General features: G+C 40.5%; 4 protein-coding genes across 6 annotated transcripts; 1 reads left to right on the forward strand and 3 right to left on the reverse strand.

Annotated features, from left to right (window-relative positions):
* Positions 1–49: 49 nt before the first annotated feature.
* LOC125761377 (cytokine receptor) lies at positions 50–10067 on the forward strand. Its single transcript, XM_049422450.1, has 9 exons — positions 50–684; positions 4300–4393; positions 4474–4622; positions 4695–5617; positions 6035–6780; positions 7400–8583; positions 8669–8893; positions 8986–9115; positions 9181–10067. The coding sequence occupies exons 2-9, from the start codon at positions 4312–4314 to the stop codon at positions 9228–9230; spliced, it is 3489 nt and encodes a 1162-aa protein (XP_049278407.1). The 5' UTR covers positions 50–684; positions 4300–4311; the 3' UTR covers positions 9231–10067.
* A 206-nt stretch (positions 10068–10273) lies between these two features.
* On the reverse strand, positions 10274–12403 carry LOC125761391 (uncharacterized). Of its 3 annotated transcripts, none has more exons than XM_049422476.1 (3): positions 11982–12403; positions 11698–11884; positions 10274–11576 (listed from the first exon to the last, which is right to left on the reverse strand). In XM_049422476.1, exons 2-3 carry the CDS (start codon positions 11759–11761, stop codon positions 11428–11430), a joined length of 213 nt encoding a protein of 70 aa, XP_049278433.1. In that variant the 5' UTR covers positions 11762–11884; positions 11982–12403; the 3' UTR covers positions 10274–11427. The 3 variants fall into 3 exon arrangements, with proteins under 3 accessions (XP_049278433.1, XP_049278429.1, XP_049278432.1); XM_049422472.1 differs by having other exon boundaries at positions 11958–12403; XM_049422475.1 differs by having other exon boundaries at positions 11954–12403.
* A 478-nt stretch (positions 12404–12881) lies between these two features.
* Positions 12882–14515, reverse strand: LOC125761389 (nucleolin). The gene is made up of 3 exons (XM_049422470.1): positions 14216–14515; positions 13305–14114; positions 12882–13241 (listed from the first exon to the last, which is right to left on the reverse strand). The coding sequence occupies exons 1-3, from the start codon at positions 14294–14296 to the stop codon at positions 13086–13088; spliced, it is 1047 nt and encodes a 348-aa protein (XP_049278427.1). The 5' UTR covers positions 14297–14515; the 3' UTR covers positions 12882–13085.
* Positions 14516–14982: 467 nt separating this feature from the next.
* LOC125761378 (ubiquitin carboxyl-terminal hydrolase 35) lies at positions 14983–17829 on the reverse strand. The gene is made up of 4 exons (XM_049422451.1): positions 16907–17829; positions 16684–16824; positions 16457–16614; positions 14983–16392 (listed from the first exon to the last, which is right to left on the reverse strand). Exons 1-4 carry the CDS (start codon positions 17453–17455, stop codon positions 15147–15149), a joined length of 2094 nt encoding a protein of 697 aa, XP_049278408.1. The 5' UTR covers positions 17456–17829; the 3' UTR covers positions 14983–15146.
* Between the last annotated feature and the right edge of the window lie 134 nt (positions 17830–17963).

Genomic DNA, 17963 nt, shown 5'->3' on the forward strand with positions numbered 1-17963 from the left:
GAAAAAGGAGATGAGGATCGTGTGTCGTGCATTTGACAGAAGAGTAAAGAGCGTCGATGCAGTCGGTTCGTTTCGTTCGTCGAGGAAAGAAACAGATCAGCACGGTGGTGTTTTCGGAGTACTCTTCGGATTTCTAGGAACGGGCAGGCTAAAGCTAGTGCAGAAAGGCGTTTCCAGAACGAAAATGAATGTGCGTTCGGCTAGACCAAGGGAAAAGTGTTCAGTGGCTACTAGACGGTGTTGATTCCAGTGCAAACAGTATAAAATTTTGTGTTGTACGCGGTGCTGTGATTACAATACGTAATTTTGATGATGATTTCCCTTCTTCGTACACTTGTTGCGTACTGAATTGTGTGTAGTGCCAGTCGAAAAGCAGTTGGAAAGATAGGAGCAGTAACAATTAGTGCCATATTGTGTACAAAAGTGTAGTAGCTAATGCGAATCTATCAAATGGTAGAACTAATTTCTTGCAAAAAAGAAATCCTCCAACATTGATCCAAGATTGAACTTTGAAAGCGACGTAAAACTGTTTCTTGGAAATTGACAGCAGTCACACGAGGGCTCACGCACACACTATTCGGCTTTAGGTCCGTCGGGCGTGTTTTGGATGTGTTGGATATAAGCGAAGACGCAATGCGAAGCGTGAAGCAAAATAGAATATAAAAAGGTGTAGCACTACTACAGGTGAGTAGATGAAAACAGCTTGACCTAAAACGCTACAACTATACACGCACACACGTAAAAAAACAGAATGCGGTGAAAATTTTCGATGATGTGTGGGCAGTGCATGCCATGGTAGTGTGTGTGCAGTATCTGACGCTGGCCGGGACGATTTTGTTTTGATTTCGAGGAAAACATCTCTACAGAATAAACATGCCTGGCTGCTTGTTCTTCATATTCTTCAGCACCAATTGCTATTTCTTCTTTCATGAACATAGTTGGTTTCATGCTGTGTCCTATTTCAAAAGCTGTCCTTAAGGGACAATTTTGTTCACATATGTTTAGCAGATGATTTTTTGGTTCTAGCTTAGCTGGAAAGTTCCTGCCAGACACGTAGAATAAATTTTTATTTTGCAAAAAATAGTAAAAAAAAATACTACGATCGAAGTAGGGTAAGTGCGCCAGTTTTCGGCAGTGTACCTATTTTCGGCAGATGTGTAATAAAAGCTAAATTATATACAAATGCGTTATAGAATGCGGTCAAACACTATTTTAAAACGTAAATACCAATAGATATTCTCCAAATACGAAGTTTCGCTGCATTTAACCCAATATTTTCCGAAATATCGCAATTTTCATAAAGTGTTAACAAAATTTCGTCCAATTTGCTGTCAGTCGATAACTCGGCAGGTACTGGAAATAGGAAACCACTGCATAAAAAAAAGAATGAAGCACATTTCTGACAGATTAAATGGTTCTAAAATTTATGCTATTTAAAAAAAAATTAAAAATTAGATAAATAATTTATTTTTCACTTTAAAGGCTGCCGAAAATGGGTACATGCCGAAAGATGATGTTTGACAGCACAAAACTGTGTGAATTTGTATGCAATGACAGCGTGGTCTACTAGATTAAGCATGAAAACTGCAAAATCTGACAGCAAAATTGTCGAAACGGGCAGCATAAAATTACATTTTTAACCACCTTGCGGCCACAAAATTAGCCAAATAAGAGTAGAAAATTGTTTAAAATTCAATTTTCTAATCATTTCAATCGTCTGAAACGTTTAACGGTTCTTAATTACGTTGCCGAAAATAGGAACACAGCCTGCCGAAAACAGGAACAAAACCAATGTTTACGTTTTCATAAATATTGCACATAAAACGCATTAGAATCACGAAAATGAAAATGCAGAAAGATACTAGGAAAGTTTATCAACCGAAATAACATTACTTTCATTGCAATTAAAAGGTGTTTTTTTCGTTTTTTTCAAAACACCTGCACTAACCTGCCGAAAACTGGCGCACTTACCCTACTGTGATAAGAAACTGTACATGTTGAAACATTTTTGTTGGTTTTTATAGCGAAACGATTTAATCTATCTTCTATATATATAAAATTCTCGTGTCGCGGTATTTGTATGAAATTTTTGCTGAATGTTCGTTAGGAGAATAGGTTTACCGCTACTTTTCGTTTCGCTTGGTGACCTCTGACCAATATTATGAGATCTTATCTGTTTTTCCTACGGGAGTTATCAAGTAGGCATAGCCATTTTTTCAACAGGAATAATGTTGAACACTTCTGAAACAAAAAAGTTCTAACGAATAAATCAATCAAAGTAGGTACACCTGTCGATTTATTTGTGCAATTTTATTCATTAAAGCGTAAAGTGAGTGATAAATACAGGGAAACACACATGATAAGCTGCGGAGAGCCCACTTTTGGAAATCGCGCAAGCGAATATGAAAGTAGGGAAGGTTGATACGGAAACACCCAATATGTTAGCAAATCGCCCAATATAGATACGAAATCGCGTGCAATTGATATAAAATGTCAGATTGGCGAGGCGGTTTGAATGCTGGGTATATATTGGTCGGTTCAAGAGTTGAAAAATGTAAACAAACATTTTAAAAAATATTTTTTAATTATATTACGTAGTTTGTGGTACGGTGGCGGTGGCCGGCGTACCTTTCCGAGATCGTCCTTTAAGCGTGCGCATGCTGACATTAAATCCAACATCGCGCGCCACGCCATAAAATTGTGTGGCGTACATTTTCCGATCCTCGATGGTCGTCGGTGCGTTACGCCGCTCCGGTATTTGCTTCATCTTCTTCAAGGGGTAGTTCTTGAAGATGGTGCCATCTTCGAGGGGTAGCACCTCGCTATGGTGGTAGTGGAAACTCGCACACCGTGTTCCTGCAAAAATTTTTGTGCGAGTGATCCCGTCACCGTACAATCGTCGTTGATCCAGCATTGAATATCACTTATGGCTTGCTGCGATAATATTTTCTGCCCGTTGCCACCACGTTTCTTGGCTTCGACCTGAAATGCTGTTTGGTATTTTTTGACAATACCGTAAACTGTCGTTAGTTTTATATTCAGCATTTGGCTAATGGCAGCATGAGTTGCTGCATTTTCATACGCCGTTACCACGCGCTCTCTATCTTCGTTGCTCGTAGTCTTTCGACGTCGAAGTGCTTGCACTGCCCCGTTTGCACTTTGAGCTAGTTCAGAGCTTTGGCTAGAGCTCATGTTTGCTTATATAAAATTAAAAATTGCCGATTTTAGTTACAGTTAGTTTGCCTCAGTCCTTTGCTCTATTGTAACTTACTTTACTTTTACACGGTACGTTCTTGAAGCAAAAATTCATCGGCAAAGAAATTACTCCTTTCGTACTCAAGCGCCTGCAAGACATGAAAAGGCACGGAAATTTTAAACTTTTACACTATTTTAAATGAACTATTGAACTATTTTAAACGTATACATACCTTCAGGGGCATGATTGTATACACCAAAAACTAACGTACGTTATGCTATTTTGTAAATATCCACAAAGCACACAAAATTTGCCAAAGATTAATCCGTAAAACTGTAGACGCTTCGCTTGTAGACCAATATGAAATATTTTCTATATCCCAACGAATTTTAGCCTTCTCAACAGAACAGTTTTGAACACGGGTGTATATAGGCACTGGTTGAAATCTTCAATTTGAATTTTAGCATGTTTTTGAAATACAGTTTACAGTTATAGTTCGCAATTTCAGTTTGAGTGAGATAATATTATAATAATATTATTAAACAATAATTTTGATTCGATTTTCGAAAGCACAAACTACTTAATTTAATTAAAAATTATTTTAAAAATATTTGTTTACATTTTTCAACTCTCGAACCGACAAGTATATACCCAGCATTCAATCCGCCTCGCCAATCTGACATTTTATATCAATTGCACGCGATTTCGTATCTATATTGGGCGATTTGCTAACATATTGGGTGTTTCCGTATCAACCTTCCGCACTTTCATATTCGCTTGCGCGATTTCCAAAAGTGGGCTCTCCGCAGCTTATCATGTGTGTTTCCCTGTAAATAAAAAGCAATTATGTGAATAATTTAAAAATGGTCATAATTTAAGAATTTTCAAATAATCAGCAATATTCTCTAATCGCGGATCAAGATTGAACTCTCAAAATGTTTGCTTTAATTACAAAACGCATGTTTAAGGGCAAAGATAGGTTTGCCGGGTAAGCTAGTTAATTAATAATAGTGATTATTAGTAACTGGTTAAACGACGGCGAAACATAGCATTAAAGTATGAAGTACTGTAAATAGATACATTCAAAATTTCTACTTTTTCAGAATACAGCCACCATGTATCGTGCAGGAATTGTATTCTTAATCTGTTGGATGTGTTGTGTGAGTCAAATTTCGGCTGAAAAAAAATTTTCTGGATGTAAGTACCTAGTTTCTTAAACAACGTTTCATTAAAATCCGTATGTGACACATTTCTTTCTTATTGTTATTATTGAGTAGGGATTTTCCCCGAACACCCTGTCTACAAAGAGGTGAATGACTCGTTCTCGTTGCTATGTATGCTCGATATGCGAGTAACACGAGAGTTTAACAGCAGCGATCTCATGTTCTACCAAAATGATGTACCTGTTCCACGAGAACAAGTGAAGGTAGGATCTACATATTTTTACAACTGTACACGCGTATAATTTTTGACCGGATTCCATATACCATTTCGCTAGATACTAAATGTTTCTACCATCGAGTTTGCGGTCGAACGGGCAGAATCGAACGAAAACTATCAATACACATGCAAAGTGGATGGAACGAATGGTATCGGTATCCGCACCGTCCAAATTGGTCACAAGCCGCGCGAAGTGAAAGACTTCAAGTGTCGTGCGCCGCTCTGGGACAAATATATGGTGTGCACCTTCACGCCGGATATAAACACGATAGCCACGACTTACGATCTGAAGCATAACTTTGTATCGCCCATCCAACAAAACTACAATTGCTCGCTCGTTGCCGATAACCAGACGAATCAAACAAAGTGCATCATTGATATTTCCAATGGTTACAGGAGGATTGAAAAAAAATATAATTTTATATTGACTGCAAAGAATCCGCTGGCCACGTTGACTCAATATATCGTCGTCAATCACTACGATGTGATCATTCCAAATATCCCCCTCGAAGTGGAAATTAAAAATATCACGTCCAACAGCGCGATACTCCAGTGGAAAAAGTGGTACAAGTATAAGCATTTCGGCTTCCAAACCTTTATATGCGAAATCAAGCTACTGTCTATCTTCGACAACAATGTATGGCACACGGTAAGCACCGATGAGCTAATGCTTAACGACGTGCAATATACACTACCCCTGCGGAACCTTCCGTATGCGGCGACATCCTACGATGTACGTATTAGGATGCGCATGAATTCGACTGAGGAAGGTGAAGATTTGTGGTCGAATTTTACTAGCTGCTTGTTCGATACGTTACCCCGTAAGCCGGATACGCCTCCGGATGTGGCCATTGGTGGCTTCGAGGACTCTAACGAAAAGGATATGTACGTGTACTGGAGGGAATTAGACGACTGGCAGCATAATGCACGCAGCGGATTCTACTACAATGTCACAGTGATTGGACCGAAAGGAAGAATTATGTAAGTATCATTTATGACCACTGTAACGCTGTTTCTCGAGCTGTAGCATTCATATTCTTCTTTTTGGTTTCTAAACCCAGTATTTACGTGAAATAAAGATTTTGCTATTAATTACAATGAATCTAATGCACGCATAAAATGTATGTCTGAGTTGGAATTAGTGTATTCTTTAACGAAAGATAAATTTAAATAGTACTTTCACCAAAAGTTTTTTTTTCTGCTAACTTCACATACATTAATAATGGTTAACACAAGTGCACACTGATATAAGATATCGTTTGGATTCAGTTGTTTGCCGATTGATTGAGTAGTAAAGTTTGGAAGTTATGATGTTTTTACCCAATAAAAATATAACTATTATCATCCAGACTTATCCCGCATTATAATATTTCTAATTATCTGTCTATTCTATTGCAGTAAAAACCTAATCACGGCCGTAGGTATGATCCGATACAATATTACTGATATGGATTACACGTTCAGCATACGCAGTGCCAATGCAGAAGGCATTTCCGAACGTAGCAGTGAAGTGTTTGTTCCGAGCCGTCAGTATCGTCTCGGCAAACCTTCGATCGACAAATTGCTCTCTGATTCGGGCAAGTTCACGTTGTTTTGGAAGCCTCTTGCTGATGTTCGTTATAAGATCACAAGTTACACGGTGTTCTGGTGCAATACAACAAGCAACTCTCCGAACGATTGCAATGGATCGATCAATTTTACAAGTGTCACACCAGATCAGACTACTTTCGTACTAAGCGATGCCGGATCAACGCTTAATTTTGCTGTATCAGCTAATGCCGGAAATCTTTCATCGGGGATGGTATGGGCGGCTTGCACAGCCACGCACAAATCCGACATCGGTAAGCTGAAAACTATCTGGATCACCGAGATGCTGTCATCGCACATAAACCTGAAGTGGAAAACGGAGTGCCGTGATGTGGCACACACTGGCTATATCATCTACTATTGTCCGATCTCGAGTCCTCGTACACTTGGCTGTAAGGAACCAGAACTGACAGTAAACGTAACGGATAAGAATCATTATCAGTGTCGGTTGGAAAATCTGAAACCTTACATAACTTACAAAATTGAAATTGCCATGTACTCCGAGACACAAATTGGACCTCGCAGCGTACCGTTAGTCAACACAACAAGGGAAGCAGGTACGAAAATACTTTATACTATGCTATTAATACTATACAAATACTAATTTCTTGGTATTTGTTTTTGAAAGGCTACATTTATAAAACGTGTACAGTAAAAAATGAATTAACATATTGCTACTGCAATACAATTAACATACTGCAGCGAAAATTCTTAAGCTTTTAACCTTCAGACAAAAAAAAGATGTTTTCTATCTTTGCTTTGTCTAGCTATTATTGCATTTGCTGTTTTTATCGAAGCATTGCTTCTCATATCGCACTAAAAAGTAAATGATTACATTACAAAATAACATGAAATGGTGTATAAATATAAGTTAACTTTCCTTTTAAATTTATGGCTCTTTTGTGTTGATAATCATAATACAAAAAACAACGTTATCTATTCCAAGAACTCGCTAAGCAAGCGCAAAGCTGTGTTAGCACCACTGTACGATTTATTGTGGTATACAAAAAAACAGTCGACTGCGAGAGAAGTGTTCGCATTCGGCACTATCGGCGCAACGAAAAAAAACGGCACGACACGTGTGGGTGACAAAGTGTTTGGTTATCTTTTCTTTTTATATCTTGTCTTTTTGGTTATATTGATCTTTTTTTGTTTCTGTTTCATATTTAACCTTAGCTCCTTCCCCGCCACGAAATTTGGAAGTTCGTAAAATAACGAACAAAAGCATCACCCTGCACTGGGAACCACCGGAACATATAAATGGAGGAAAAATGAGCTACGAAATTAACTACAATGAACATCCGTTAAAGTACAACGTCGAGGAACCGGAAACAGAAGTGATGCAAACGCTCGAAAATCTGGATGCATTTACAGAGTACAACATTACTGTACGTGCCCTGACAATCGGATTTTCAAACAACAGCAAACCTGTGCGCGTTCGCACACTGGTTGGGAAACCGCAAGCGATCGGACAGCCAAGCACTAATAGTAGTTCCAACGGTTCCAAGTTGATTATTGGTTGGAAACCTCCCATGAAGCCTTCTGGTTGTTTGGAATTTTATGAATTGAGGGTGAAAGCAAAGCAGACATTTACCTACCAGCAACGCAAAACAGAGTGTCAACTTCGTGAAGCAATATGCCAGAATCGCGATAGTTCGAAGTATGAATTTCTGGTGCGTGCAGTAAACGTAGATATTGCCGGACCGAATGCAACAGCCTTTGAGAAGCTTTCGTGCAGCGATCGTTGGACAGAATTGAACAAAATGTGGTCTGATCTGAAGCGGTTTGTAGCATATGCTGAATGTGGAAATTATGATACGATAGCAGATGGTCCTACTGAATTTACTTGGCTTGATTCACCTCCACCTAACATAGTGTTACATTATGGTCCCTGGTCCGAACCGTTGGCGCACTGGTGCTCGATGGAGATCAAGAACGCCGTACAACCATTCATGTTAATAGGAATTATCATGATGTGTTCAGTCATCGTACTTGGTTATTCGTACATCAGAGTAAAGCATGTACTGCAAGTGAAGGTAATCATTCCAGACGGTCTGAATGACATAACTGGAAACGGCAAACCAGGATTTAATTCTGTGCTTGGACCAACTGCTATCATTTTCACTGAACACCATCGTGTCGATCACATCATAACGGGCAGCTCCACTAAGGAGGCAAGTTACAGCAAGGAACAAAACCAATGCCTCTTACCCTCATCTTCGTCGTCGGGAGGTAGCATTGCGGACCTAAGCGGGCATGATCATCGGTCGTCTGCCGACTACTGCAGCAACAGTGGATGCTGCGAGGACGATAGCACGAGCTTTTACGATCAGGAAGCAGAACGCCAAGATCTCCATGGGGTAAGTGGAATTTAGTGATAATTGTGTAAGTGAAGAGTTGTACTTTTCATTATTAAAATTAATGTACTTGCTTCGTGGAATACAGTATAGCGATGAAACAACGGAATCGATCGGAAATAGTCACGAACAGGATAGGCACCTGGGCAGCACCAGCAGATCGAATGAGATAGACTCATCATTCGGAAGCATGAACAAAGCAAAAACAAGTTCACCAATGCTCATGATGCAGGGCAATAATGGCAATCAGAACAGATCATCGGCCATGCCGCTTACCGTCACATCTGGATATGTACCAGCACCGATAGTCAACGTATGTATTGGCAAACAGGTTGCATCGGATAGATCGCAAAGTATTTACAACGATTCAAATTAATTAATCTTAATTTTTTTAACTGCTTCCAGAGCATTAAACAACCTATCAATTCAAACGGTTATTTGCAAATAGGAGCACTGACTAACGGAAGTTTGATGGCGATGGACACGGTGGCACAAAAATCTGTGAATGCTAAAATGGCAGCAGCTCCAATATCAGGTACCTCGAAGGAAAAAGTTTTACGACATTGTTCAAACTATACTGATGTGTTTTCATTCTCACAGGCTATGTAACGCATAAGCAGCTATCCGACTATGGACAACATTTGAAATAACTCGATGATCGCGGAGATTGACTGATCTGAAAATCTTTAAGCTAATGGTAGTTATAATGCCGCAGTAGAGAACATTAAAAGCAAGATCAATTTATTTGAAAAAAAATTGAGGAGGAGCAAGATATACATTGTAAACCCAACAACATTACCCTGTATACATGTAATACAAAAACAAAGTCTTACTTTACACACATATGCAGACACACACCCAGAGAATTAAAAATGAGACATAGTATTTACAGCCATTGAAATATCCAGCAGTGTGCTGTGGTAAAAACGTTAATACACGTTTGTAATCGGTAGTGTCCCTCAATTTGCTATATCTCCGCAGTTGACATATTATTAATTCTTGATTCAAGAATTGATCTCAGTGAAAAAGTAAGAATCGATCAGCGAATAAGTGTTTGAATCAAACTGCAAACTGTTCCGCTTTTTGCTCAAATTGGACCGATGTACCCCGATCTGTAAATTAACAAAGGAATCTTATCCGTACCTGTATATGTGGGTGTGTTGTATTGGACTGGACAGCATAACACCGATAGCCGAGCTTAGTTTAGAACGCAACTAAACATCAATCTGCACACTTTGGCGGTGTTGGTCATCAATTTTATCGTAGTCAGCTAATAGACGTTTTTGTGTATGTGTACATGTTAAATGAGATACGGTGTTAATCGCATTCACGATTCATGGCCCGATCCTTCGCATTTTACCACATCTTTCATCGACCATCCTTACTGTTCTGGTTAACAGATTTTTTAGTTTTTTTCAACCCTTTAATGTAAACAATTATAACAGTGTAAGAAAAATAAAATGCCAACGAAGGACACAAAATACTTACCATCATGCTGTATCATGCGTACGATGCTTCTATTTCTTTTCATGTGTCTGGTAAGTAATGGCGGTTTGGAACTGGCTTGAAATGCAGTAAAGGCATTACACTATTTCAGTAAGTGCGAATCACGGTTGAACCATCCCTCTCAGACCTTACTACATTCATTCTGCTGACGGCAATCTGAGTAAAAAGCTTTGCAAGAACACAAAGGTTTCGTTTCTACGATCGCTTTATTTTTCCTTCCTTCCTGTATTGTTGAAACATTGGGCTGCCATCGTTATTCAGGTTAGTTAATATTGTTATAAAAGAAAGCACATTGCAGCTAAAATTGTTCCACATCGAAAGAGAACAGCAGGAAATGGTATGAGGGTAAAGAATATCGTGTTGTGGAGGAATTACTAAGTTGGTGTCTATTCAATTCATTATCAGTTTTTGGTTTGGTTTCAGTGTACGACTGACGTAACTTTTAAAACGGTTAGGGGCAGGTGTTTGTACCTGTGTTAGTTTGGTTATCAATTTTATACGCAATATCGCAACGCGAGTGCAGTTTAACAACATTTTTTGGTGAAATACACTGGACAGATAGAGGGTTTTGAACTACGTTTTTTTACTCCTAAAACAGGACGCATACATGCAATAACAGTTAGTACAGTAGAATAGTTCTCCTAGAGGCTCAAAATGTCCGTGTTTGTGCTTATTATTTTACACCGTCGTTTGGTGGTCTACCGAAACGATGAAAAGTATAATTAAACTCTTTGATTTTGTTCCACCAGTAAAAGTGTTGTAAAGTTGGCTTTAATAATGTTACGATTGTGGCCACCCTCTTCGCAAAAAGAATATGTTTCCGTTAGGCTCTGGTTTACGATAAAACGCGTATAAATATACTTGTCGTAACAATAACCGGTTCATATTTCCCGTGCCAAACAAAAATGTCCTCCCATTCCTGCTATGCCTACTAGTAGACTTTGGCTACACGCGCACATCGTGGGGTTGAGCTCAGTGGATAAACTCCTACTTGTTGAGTATATAAATGTATGATGTATAGCATTTAAAAAGTGGTTGGTATTAGACTTCATTTGATTTTATCATTCCCGCCGGGGGTTTATAGCTACTTTGTTTTTTTTTTTCGTTCTCTTTTGCTTTTAATTTGTCACCTTATATATTATGTCTTTATTTAAGTGCTTCCCTAAAGAGGCAATCTTTTAATTAGTTTGGTCCATTAGTGGTGGTAGAGAATTGCTATGCGTGTGTGTGTGTGTGGTTTTCCTGCATCCCTTTCTAAGCTGGTGGTCTATTTGCGTTTACTAACAGTGGATGTTACATCATGCGGTTAACATCGAGGATTTGTATGGGTTCACAGTTTTCTCACGCTTGTATATAGCGTTGGCGACGCTTTTGGCATTTTTCATAGGCCAGATAAATTAATGCTAAGGTGATTAGTATCGCGATGGTAACCGCCATCCCGATACTAATCCATATGATTTCTTCATTTATTCCACCATGGTAGGATCGTCCTGAAACAGTAGAAAAATTAAAAACAGTAAGTAAGTAAGCGTTGATCGGGATAATCGCAAACGCCGATCTTTGGCATTGAATGCCGCAGCACTTGCTAGGTTTCAATTTAAGTGATCTCACCCCCAGTTCGGTAGTTCGAAGAGTATCCAATATTTCCCGTGCCAGCCACTCTCCCGACGGCCATTTTGGTTGTTTACTTTTTGGCAAGAGTTTCAGCTAGTGCTTTCTGCAGGTCAATGGATCGTTTTCCCGGATGCACTGGTTAGCACAGATGATTAACTGCTCGCTCCAACGAACTTCCGACAGTCTGCGATGCGATGTGTGTGTGAGACAAGAAATAAATAACGGGAAAGAATACTCCCTGCACACCGCTTACTTACGAAAGGACGATAAAATTACTGTACCATTAAAGTAACGTCTCAGTGTGAAATCATTGCACTGTTATTGCCTTGGTTTGGTACAAGAACACAACTAGCCATCTTCTTTTTTTTGGCAGGAAACTCAGCAGCGGCAATTTGTTAAAACTGTGTAAAATGATGGCTTACGGTACAATGTTTTCCCACACGACCGAAGACGTAAGCGATGCTTGCAGTAACATAAAGCTGAAACAGATGTAATGTGGAAAACTTTTTCCGCGGCTGACTACGCACCAGATGTATTTGTTTTATTTTTTTGCCATTAGTTTATTATAACGGTAGCAAACATAGAGAGGTACCTGCGCAGAATCTTATGTCTGGAGATTATATGTACGTTGTAAAGATATGATTAACCCCAAAATGGAAGAGAAACATGATCTGGAGAGATGAGAATGTTCCCAGAGAGCATCCTTCGGCGGTACGCTAAATTTTGTGGTTGTGATAACGATTTTGACACTGCCAAGGGGCGGTTTTTTCGTGGAAAAGAAAAAAAAACGTTTATGTATTTATGAGATTGATTTGCACCAACGTGTGAACGAAATTTTCAGCAAGATAATTCAATTAAACAAAAAAGAACGTTGTATTAATAACCCATTAAAAGTCTCACGCGCCTTATGTAAATATTTCTGGGAAGACCGGTATGGCAACCGATGTGCGTGGCACTATGCACACACACTCGAAACTTCATTCTTAATGCATTTTTTATCAATAAAAATGCTAATATACCCACCACCGTATGCAACAAATAATTTCCCGTTCCGACTGTGCTACAAAATTGTAATAATAAAACGAATGTCCCCTTGACAAAACAAAACTTACTTGATTATACAAAATAATGATAACCCCTACATTCACAGGCGATTATGAATGAATATCCAAAACACAATGTTTCAGGCACCGTACCGTTTGTATTTATTGTTTTATTGTAATATTAAATGTATATCTATAGCTTATACTAAGCATCTCACTCACCATTTACGTGGTATTTAAAACAATCTCATTGCATGCACTTGTAAAACACGGTGTACACAAACGCGAACCTTCCGATACGTGAAAGCGTGATACGGCATCTTATCGTACTATTTTTCGATGTTATATCCAAGTCAATCGAACATCGACTATATCCCTGTCTCCATTCTGTAGAGCCACAATACGTTGATAGAGTTCCATTGCCGGTCCGAGCTTAAGCCCAAATCTCGACAGTACATCACCCTTCCGCATTAAAAGCAAAGACGCGCCATCAATTTCCTGCAAAATACCGTGGTGGTTAGGCACTGTGAATGGCCAGAATGCTTAACAAAGGTGGCTTACCTGTTCGTGGAATAGATCACCCCACGCTCTACAATGTCTGCTGAAGAATCGACATACATCATCGCAAGACCAGTATCGTATGTCTTTGGCCGATTCATCTCCCTCGTCATCGTTACTATGGTCCGTTTTTATTGCTGATTTATTGGATTTACTGGGCGCGATGGTATCGGCTACGTCACCGTCACTATCCGCATTTGGGTCAGGTTTTATCGGAACGTATATTCTTTCGTCTGGCTTAGCATCGTTTACATTCCCATGGCCACAGAGCTCCGTCTCGCTGAATCCGGCAAAATCATGCTGCTGCTTATTGTCTTCTTCTTCCTCTTCCTCCTCATCGTCCTCTTCGTCCTCTTCTTGTTCTTCTTCTTCTTTCTCTTCGTCATTGATATTATCGAATTCTTCCGCTGTTCGATCCCTGACCGATTTCGTGTGACTTTTCGGGTGCCCTTGCTTGTTACCAGCTGCTTTACTGTCCGTTTTGGGAAAGAGACACGCAGAACATGTCCAGGGTGTTAGAGGTGTTTTTCGAGGCATTCGTCCTGGCCCATTGCGGCCACATTTTTGACAAAGACGGCACAATGTCCCCGACGCGGTGCCACGATGGCCAACTGTTACTGCTGGGACTGTTGAACTGGTCGCTGGTGTATGACTATTGTAGTTTGTACCTTCGGTAGAGGAAGATGATAACGGTGTTGTGGTCCGACTTGGTTCTAATTTAGCTGTTCCCGTTGATGCTGAATCGTTCTCACCGCGACGGTTGCGCTTTCGCGGCACATGATGATCAGAGGGGTCAAATACAATTTTTGCTTTCTGTGTGTTCCAAATAAAATTAAATAAATCGATGAAATGGGCACTCCATTCGGCGTGTTTAAAATGTGGCAAAAAGTAAAAGTTGTTGTTGTGCTTATTACCTTCGTGCGCGATCCAACTCGAGCTGTTATGCGATCACTGCTGCTATCGGGATCCATGGCAATTTGCGACGATTTACCCATGCTGGTTGCTTGCCGATAGTTTTATCCACTACACGCTTTACAGCTTGGACCAAATCGTATCCTTGGATACCGTGTTCAACGTGCACCCACGTCACGTTTACCAAAGGACTGCAGCAGTATGTAGGGCGCAGCAGAACCAACAAAAGGCAAATGAAACACTTGCAACTACAACTGCAATGAAACCATTAATTACCACCCTGTTGTCACGAGTGGCTATGCACGGTTGAATACAAACATAAACTCTTCTTTCCAAAGTGCACGGCAAGCCACGGAATTCTTTCCGATTGATGTTCCTCGAGAATATCCCAATTTCAAAATGAGTCCAATTTGACAGCTTCGCCAAGGGTAAAAAAAAATGTTGTTTCTGTTTTCGTGAAAAGCCTATGCGAACTGACAGCTTCAATGAGAGAATAATGTCGTGTAGCGATGTAATTCTGGATTCAAAATTTACAAATGCGTTCAGATGTTTTCACCAACAACGTTCGTATATACTTTTTATTTCAAATACATTTCATGTAAAGTACTCCACCTTCTTAAGTAGCTTCTTAACTAATTGTATGCTCCGGTACGATAAAATCAACAACTATTATTACAACGGATTGGGAATTGAGGAAAGAAAACTGGACTCCGGCGTGAGCACAATTAATACGAAATTGTTCGGAAGGAAAAACAAACAAACACACGCATTCAAACCTTTTGTAGTTCCTTTATAGTACTAACAAACTGATGCGTGAGCCATCCCATGTCTCATGCCAGCCATGATCGTGTCAAAATATAGGAAATAATGGAAGGTTTAAGAGAACGGAGCATAGTACAATCCCCTATGCCCAAAACGCAACAACGGGAACATTTAAAAGATGAAATTATTCGACGACTGCAACCATTTGCTTCCACAAGAGCTTGGAGGTGGATCGTCGTAATCGTCCGACTGGCGTCGATTTCCTCCGCTTCCACCAAAAGACAACAGCGGCATTTTGGAGGCTTTCTTGTCCCGCTGTTCCTGCACTTCCCGGTGATACAGAAGATTGTCGTCTCGCACAAACTCCTGTAGCCGAGTGGGCAGTTCATTTAGTGCAGGGAAATTTTCGTGCATGCCGCCACCGATGTCTCCGAACGATGAACCAATCGTTTGGCCCGCCTTGCTTGCGGTCGCTTCCGTTGTTTCCGTACCGTTGTTCGTGACCAACTGATAGAACAGAATGTACGGTGTATTCGGGCTTGGTATATTCTGCAGTTCACTGGTTGTGCATTCCGTTACATAGTTGTCGTTAAATTTGAACCACGATCCCGTACCATCTTGTGCGTAGGTGTAGTAGTGCCCCGAGTCCATGCTTGTACCATAATGCACTACCACCGCATAGTTGCGATAGTGCAGCTGACGGCAATGGCCCGCCGCGTCCGTCACTGTCAGGGAGATGTCCTCGTTGTGTAATATCTTGTTCATCAGCTTCGCGCGCAAGTTTCGGATCTGGTCATACCGGAAGTGTTTGATGGTCAGAATGAGGTTCTGGGGGGGTACCGTAACCGTCACGGAACGCTCACAATCGCGCAGTTGCTGACAGCGATCACAGAAGTATTGATTCTCACCGACTAATTTCTCTGAAGAGCAAAAATAATCGAGTAGCTTCTGGACCGAATGGGTACCATCGCCTGCAGCAGAAAGATCACTATCATCCGGGAAGGAAAGATCTAGCGAGCGGAATGTTTCGGTCGTGTGGTTCGAACTGTTGCAAACTGCACACAAACATCCAACCGAAAGCTGACCCTCAAATGTTTTCTGTACTAGTGTTTTGCCATTACTGCTGCCACTACTGCCACTGCCATTATTTGGAGTAGATGGTAATGATGGGACGTTATGTGGTTGATTACCATGCAGCAACTTTTTCTCTTGCTCGTGCAAGCGATCCAGCAGATAGCTTAGAAATTCCGAAGAATCCTGCTGGTAACCGGGTGCGAAACCAGGTGGCCTCGTGGATGCAAGTACTGCACGTGGGGTTAGTTCGGGTCGTCGTGAATGGATCAGCAGAGCAAGTAGCTGTTGAACTTCCGAGAACGGTGGTGCATCTATCTGTTTCAATAAAACTTCCGTGCAAAATCTAAGCAACCAGAGAAAGAGACAATTTAATTTGTGAGCTACGGCGGGATGCAATTTGTACTTACTGTTTTGTCATGGCCAACGCTTGTACCACGCTGTTCATGTAGCATGTATTTCCCAAATTGACCAAACCTACGCGGGCATTCGAACGAATCAAACTATTATCAACGTCCGAATTATTCTCGTACCGTTCAGTACAAGCGTAATTTAAACGAACGTTATCCTGTGAAGTTACAAAAACAACAATTACAGTGGGACGTTTTCGATCTTTTGGGACATACTTGAAAATTACCGATTGCAAATCTCCACACGATTCCAAGCAACTGATCACTGGACCAACCTGCTGCTGGTAATGCGGAAGCAGCATCACTTCCTTGCATTGTTTCAGTTTATCCTTCCGCACGTTTAAAATGCAATTTGTTCTACCCTTTGCCTGCAATAGTTTGATAACCATAAGAATGGGTTAGCAGCTAGTGTCCTTTCCTGGAAAAACAAAACCCATAAACGCCACTTACCAATAAACCTTCGACCATTTGTATGATCCAAACGTTTAAATTTGGCGCAAAATTGATCTTGCACAGCCAGTCGATGAAAACGTTGAGAATTTTTCTGATATGCTCGTCGATCATGTTTTTCGACAGAATCCACGCAACGCCTTGTTTGGGATCCATCAGTGCCAGCATGATTGTAGCGAATGGCGACGGAAGCTTATTGACCGACAGCGCATCGGCAGTGTACATCTTTTCGAGACAATCTTTCACCAGCTCGCGGAAGGCTTTCCGTTCGACCAGCTGTTGCAATTGCTTCGTAATGATGTCCGCCAGCGATCGAAGGCTCCGTATTTCGTGTTTGGTAGTCGCATCAATTTGGTCGGAAACCAGCAGTACGACGATGCATTCACATATTTTCTGATAGTCCGCCTCGGTGAAACAGTTTGCATCGCCATTGTTGACACTTTGTAGCAGCAACTGCTCGAGCAGCATACGCAAGGTGGACGCTGAATCACTGCCTCCATTCCCGGAGCTACGGAACGACGACTCAGTTGTGTTTTGGTTGATAGCCATCCAAATATGCCTTGCTTTCCCGAAACACGAAACGAACAGAGGTACGCGGCCAACGTATCACGAGTGATAACTGCAAACGCAATACGCCACAGTGCGCCACCAAACAAAACCAATTAATTTAACTGCTTCGCCTAGACTTTCTTCTTTGTACGGCTATCAAAATCACTGTTGTGTACTCTGAAGAAAAGTAGCTTTTTTGTTTTTTCTACTCTTCCTACTTTGTCAAATGAAAATTGCATTCGAAATGTCACATGGACTAATTTGATCTCGACCGTTCATGAATAACAACGGTTGGTTCATATGATTTTGCCAGCAGCCATGTAAACATTGTGTTACATTTATTCAGCAACGTTTTTACATTAAACAAAGCTATTCTATTCCATCTTGGTCGCGCAATTTTTCCGCAAATGTGATGTTTAGCAGAAATAAATTGTGTTACGTCCTGGTAACTTAAAAGATTCTTTGAAATTGTATCTTTACACACGGGCAAATTTTCTGATTTTCTGAC

Source organism: Anopheles funestus, chromosome 2RL, assembly GCF_943734845.2.
Source record: "Anopheles funestus chromosome 2RL, idAnoFuneDA-416_04, whole genome shotgun sequence".
Classification (NCBI taxonomy): domain Eukaryota; kingdom Metazoa; phylum Arthropoda; class Insecta; order Diptera; family Culicidae; genus Anopheles; species Anopheles funestus.

What these genes read in the sequence shown, in the direction of transcription:
- LOC125761378 (XM_049422451.1), bottom strand. Translation starts at nt 17,455, where the DNA reads ATGGCTATCAACCAAAACACAACTGAGTCGTCGTTCCGTAGCTCCGGG. An exon ending in AAATGGTCGAAGGTTTATTG is followed by an intron (nt 16,825 to 16,906) that starts GTAAGTGGCGTT and finishes AAACTATTGCAG; the next exon opens with GCAAAGGGTAGAACAAATTG. An exon ending in CGTGTGGAGATTTGCAATCG is followed by an intron (nt 16,615 to 16,683) that starts GTAATTTTCAAG and finishes GTAACTTCACAG; the next exon opens with GATAACGTTCGTTTAAATTA.
- LOC125761377 (XM_049422450.1), top strand. Translation starts at nt 4,312, where the DNA reads ATGTATCGTGCAGGAATTGTATTCTTAATCTGTTGGATGTGTTGTGTG. An exon ending in TGAAAAAAAATTTTCTGGAT is followed by an intron (nt 4,394 to 4,473) that starts GTAAGTACCTAG and finishes ATTATTGAGTAG; the next exon opens with GGATTTTCCCCGAACACCCT. An exon ending in GGCAGCAGCTCCAATATCAG is followed by an intron (nt 9,116 to 9,180) that starts GTACCTCGAAGG and finishes TCATTCTCACAG; the next exon opens with GCTATGTAACGCATAAGCAG.
- LOC125761391 (XM_049422476.1), bottom strand. Translation starts at nt 11,761, where the DNA reads ATGGCCGTCGGGAGAGTGGCTGGCACGGGAAATATTGGATACTCTTCG. An exon ending in TTCGAACTACCGAACTGGGG is followed by an intron (nt 11,577 to 11,697) that starts GTGAGATCACTT and finishes CTACTGTTTCAG; the next exon opens with GACGATCCTACCATGGTGGA.
- LOC125761389 (XM_049422470.1), bottom strand. Translation starts at nt 14,296, where the DNA reads ATGGGTAAATCGTCGCAAATTGCCATGGATCCCGATAGCAGCAGTGAT. An exon ending in GAGTTGGATCGCGCACGAAG is followed by an intron (nt 14,115 to 14,215) that starts GTAATAAGCACA and finishes TGGAACACACAG; the next exon opens with AAAGCAAAAATTGTATTTGA. An exon ending in GTGATCTATTCCACGAACAG is followed by an intron (nt 13,242 to 13,304) that starts GTAAGCCACCTT and finishes GGTATTTTGCAG; the next exon opens with GAAATTGATGGCGCGTCTTT.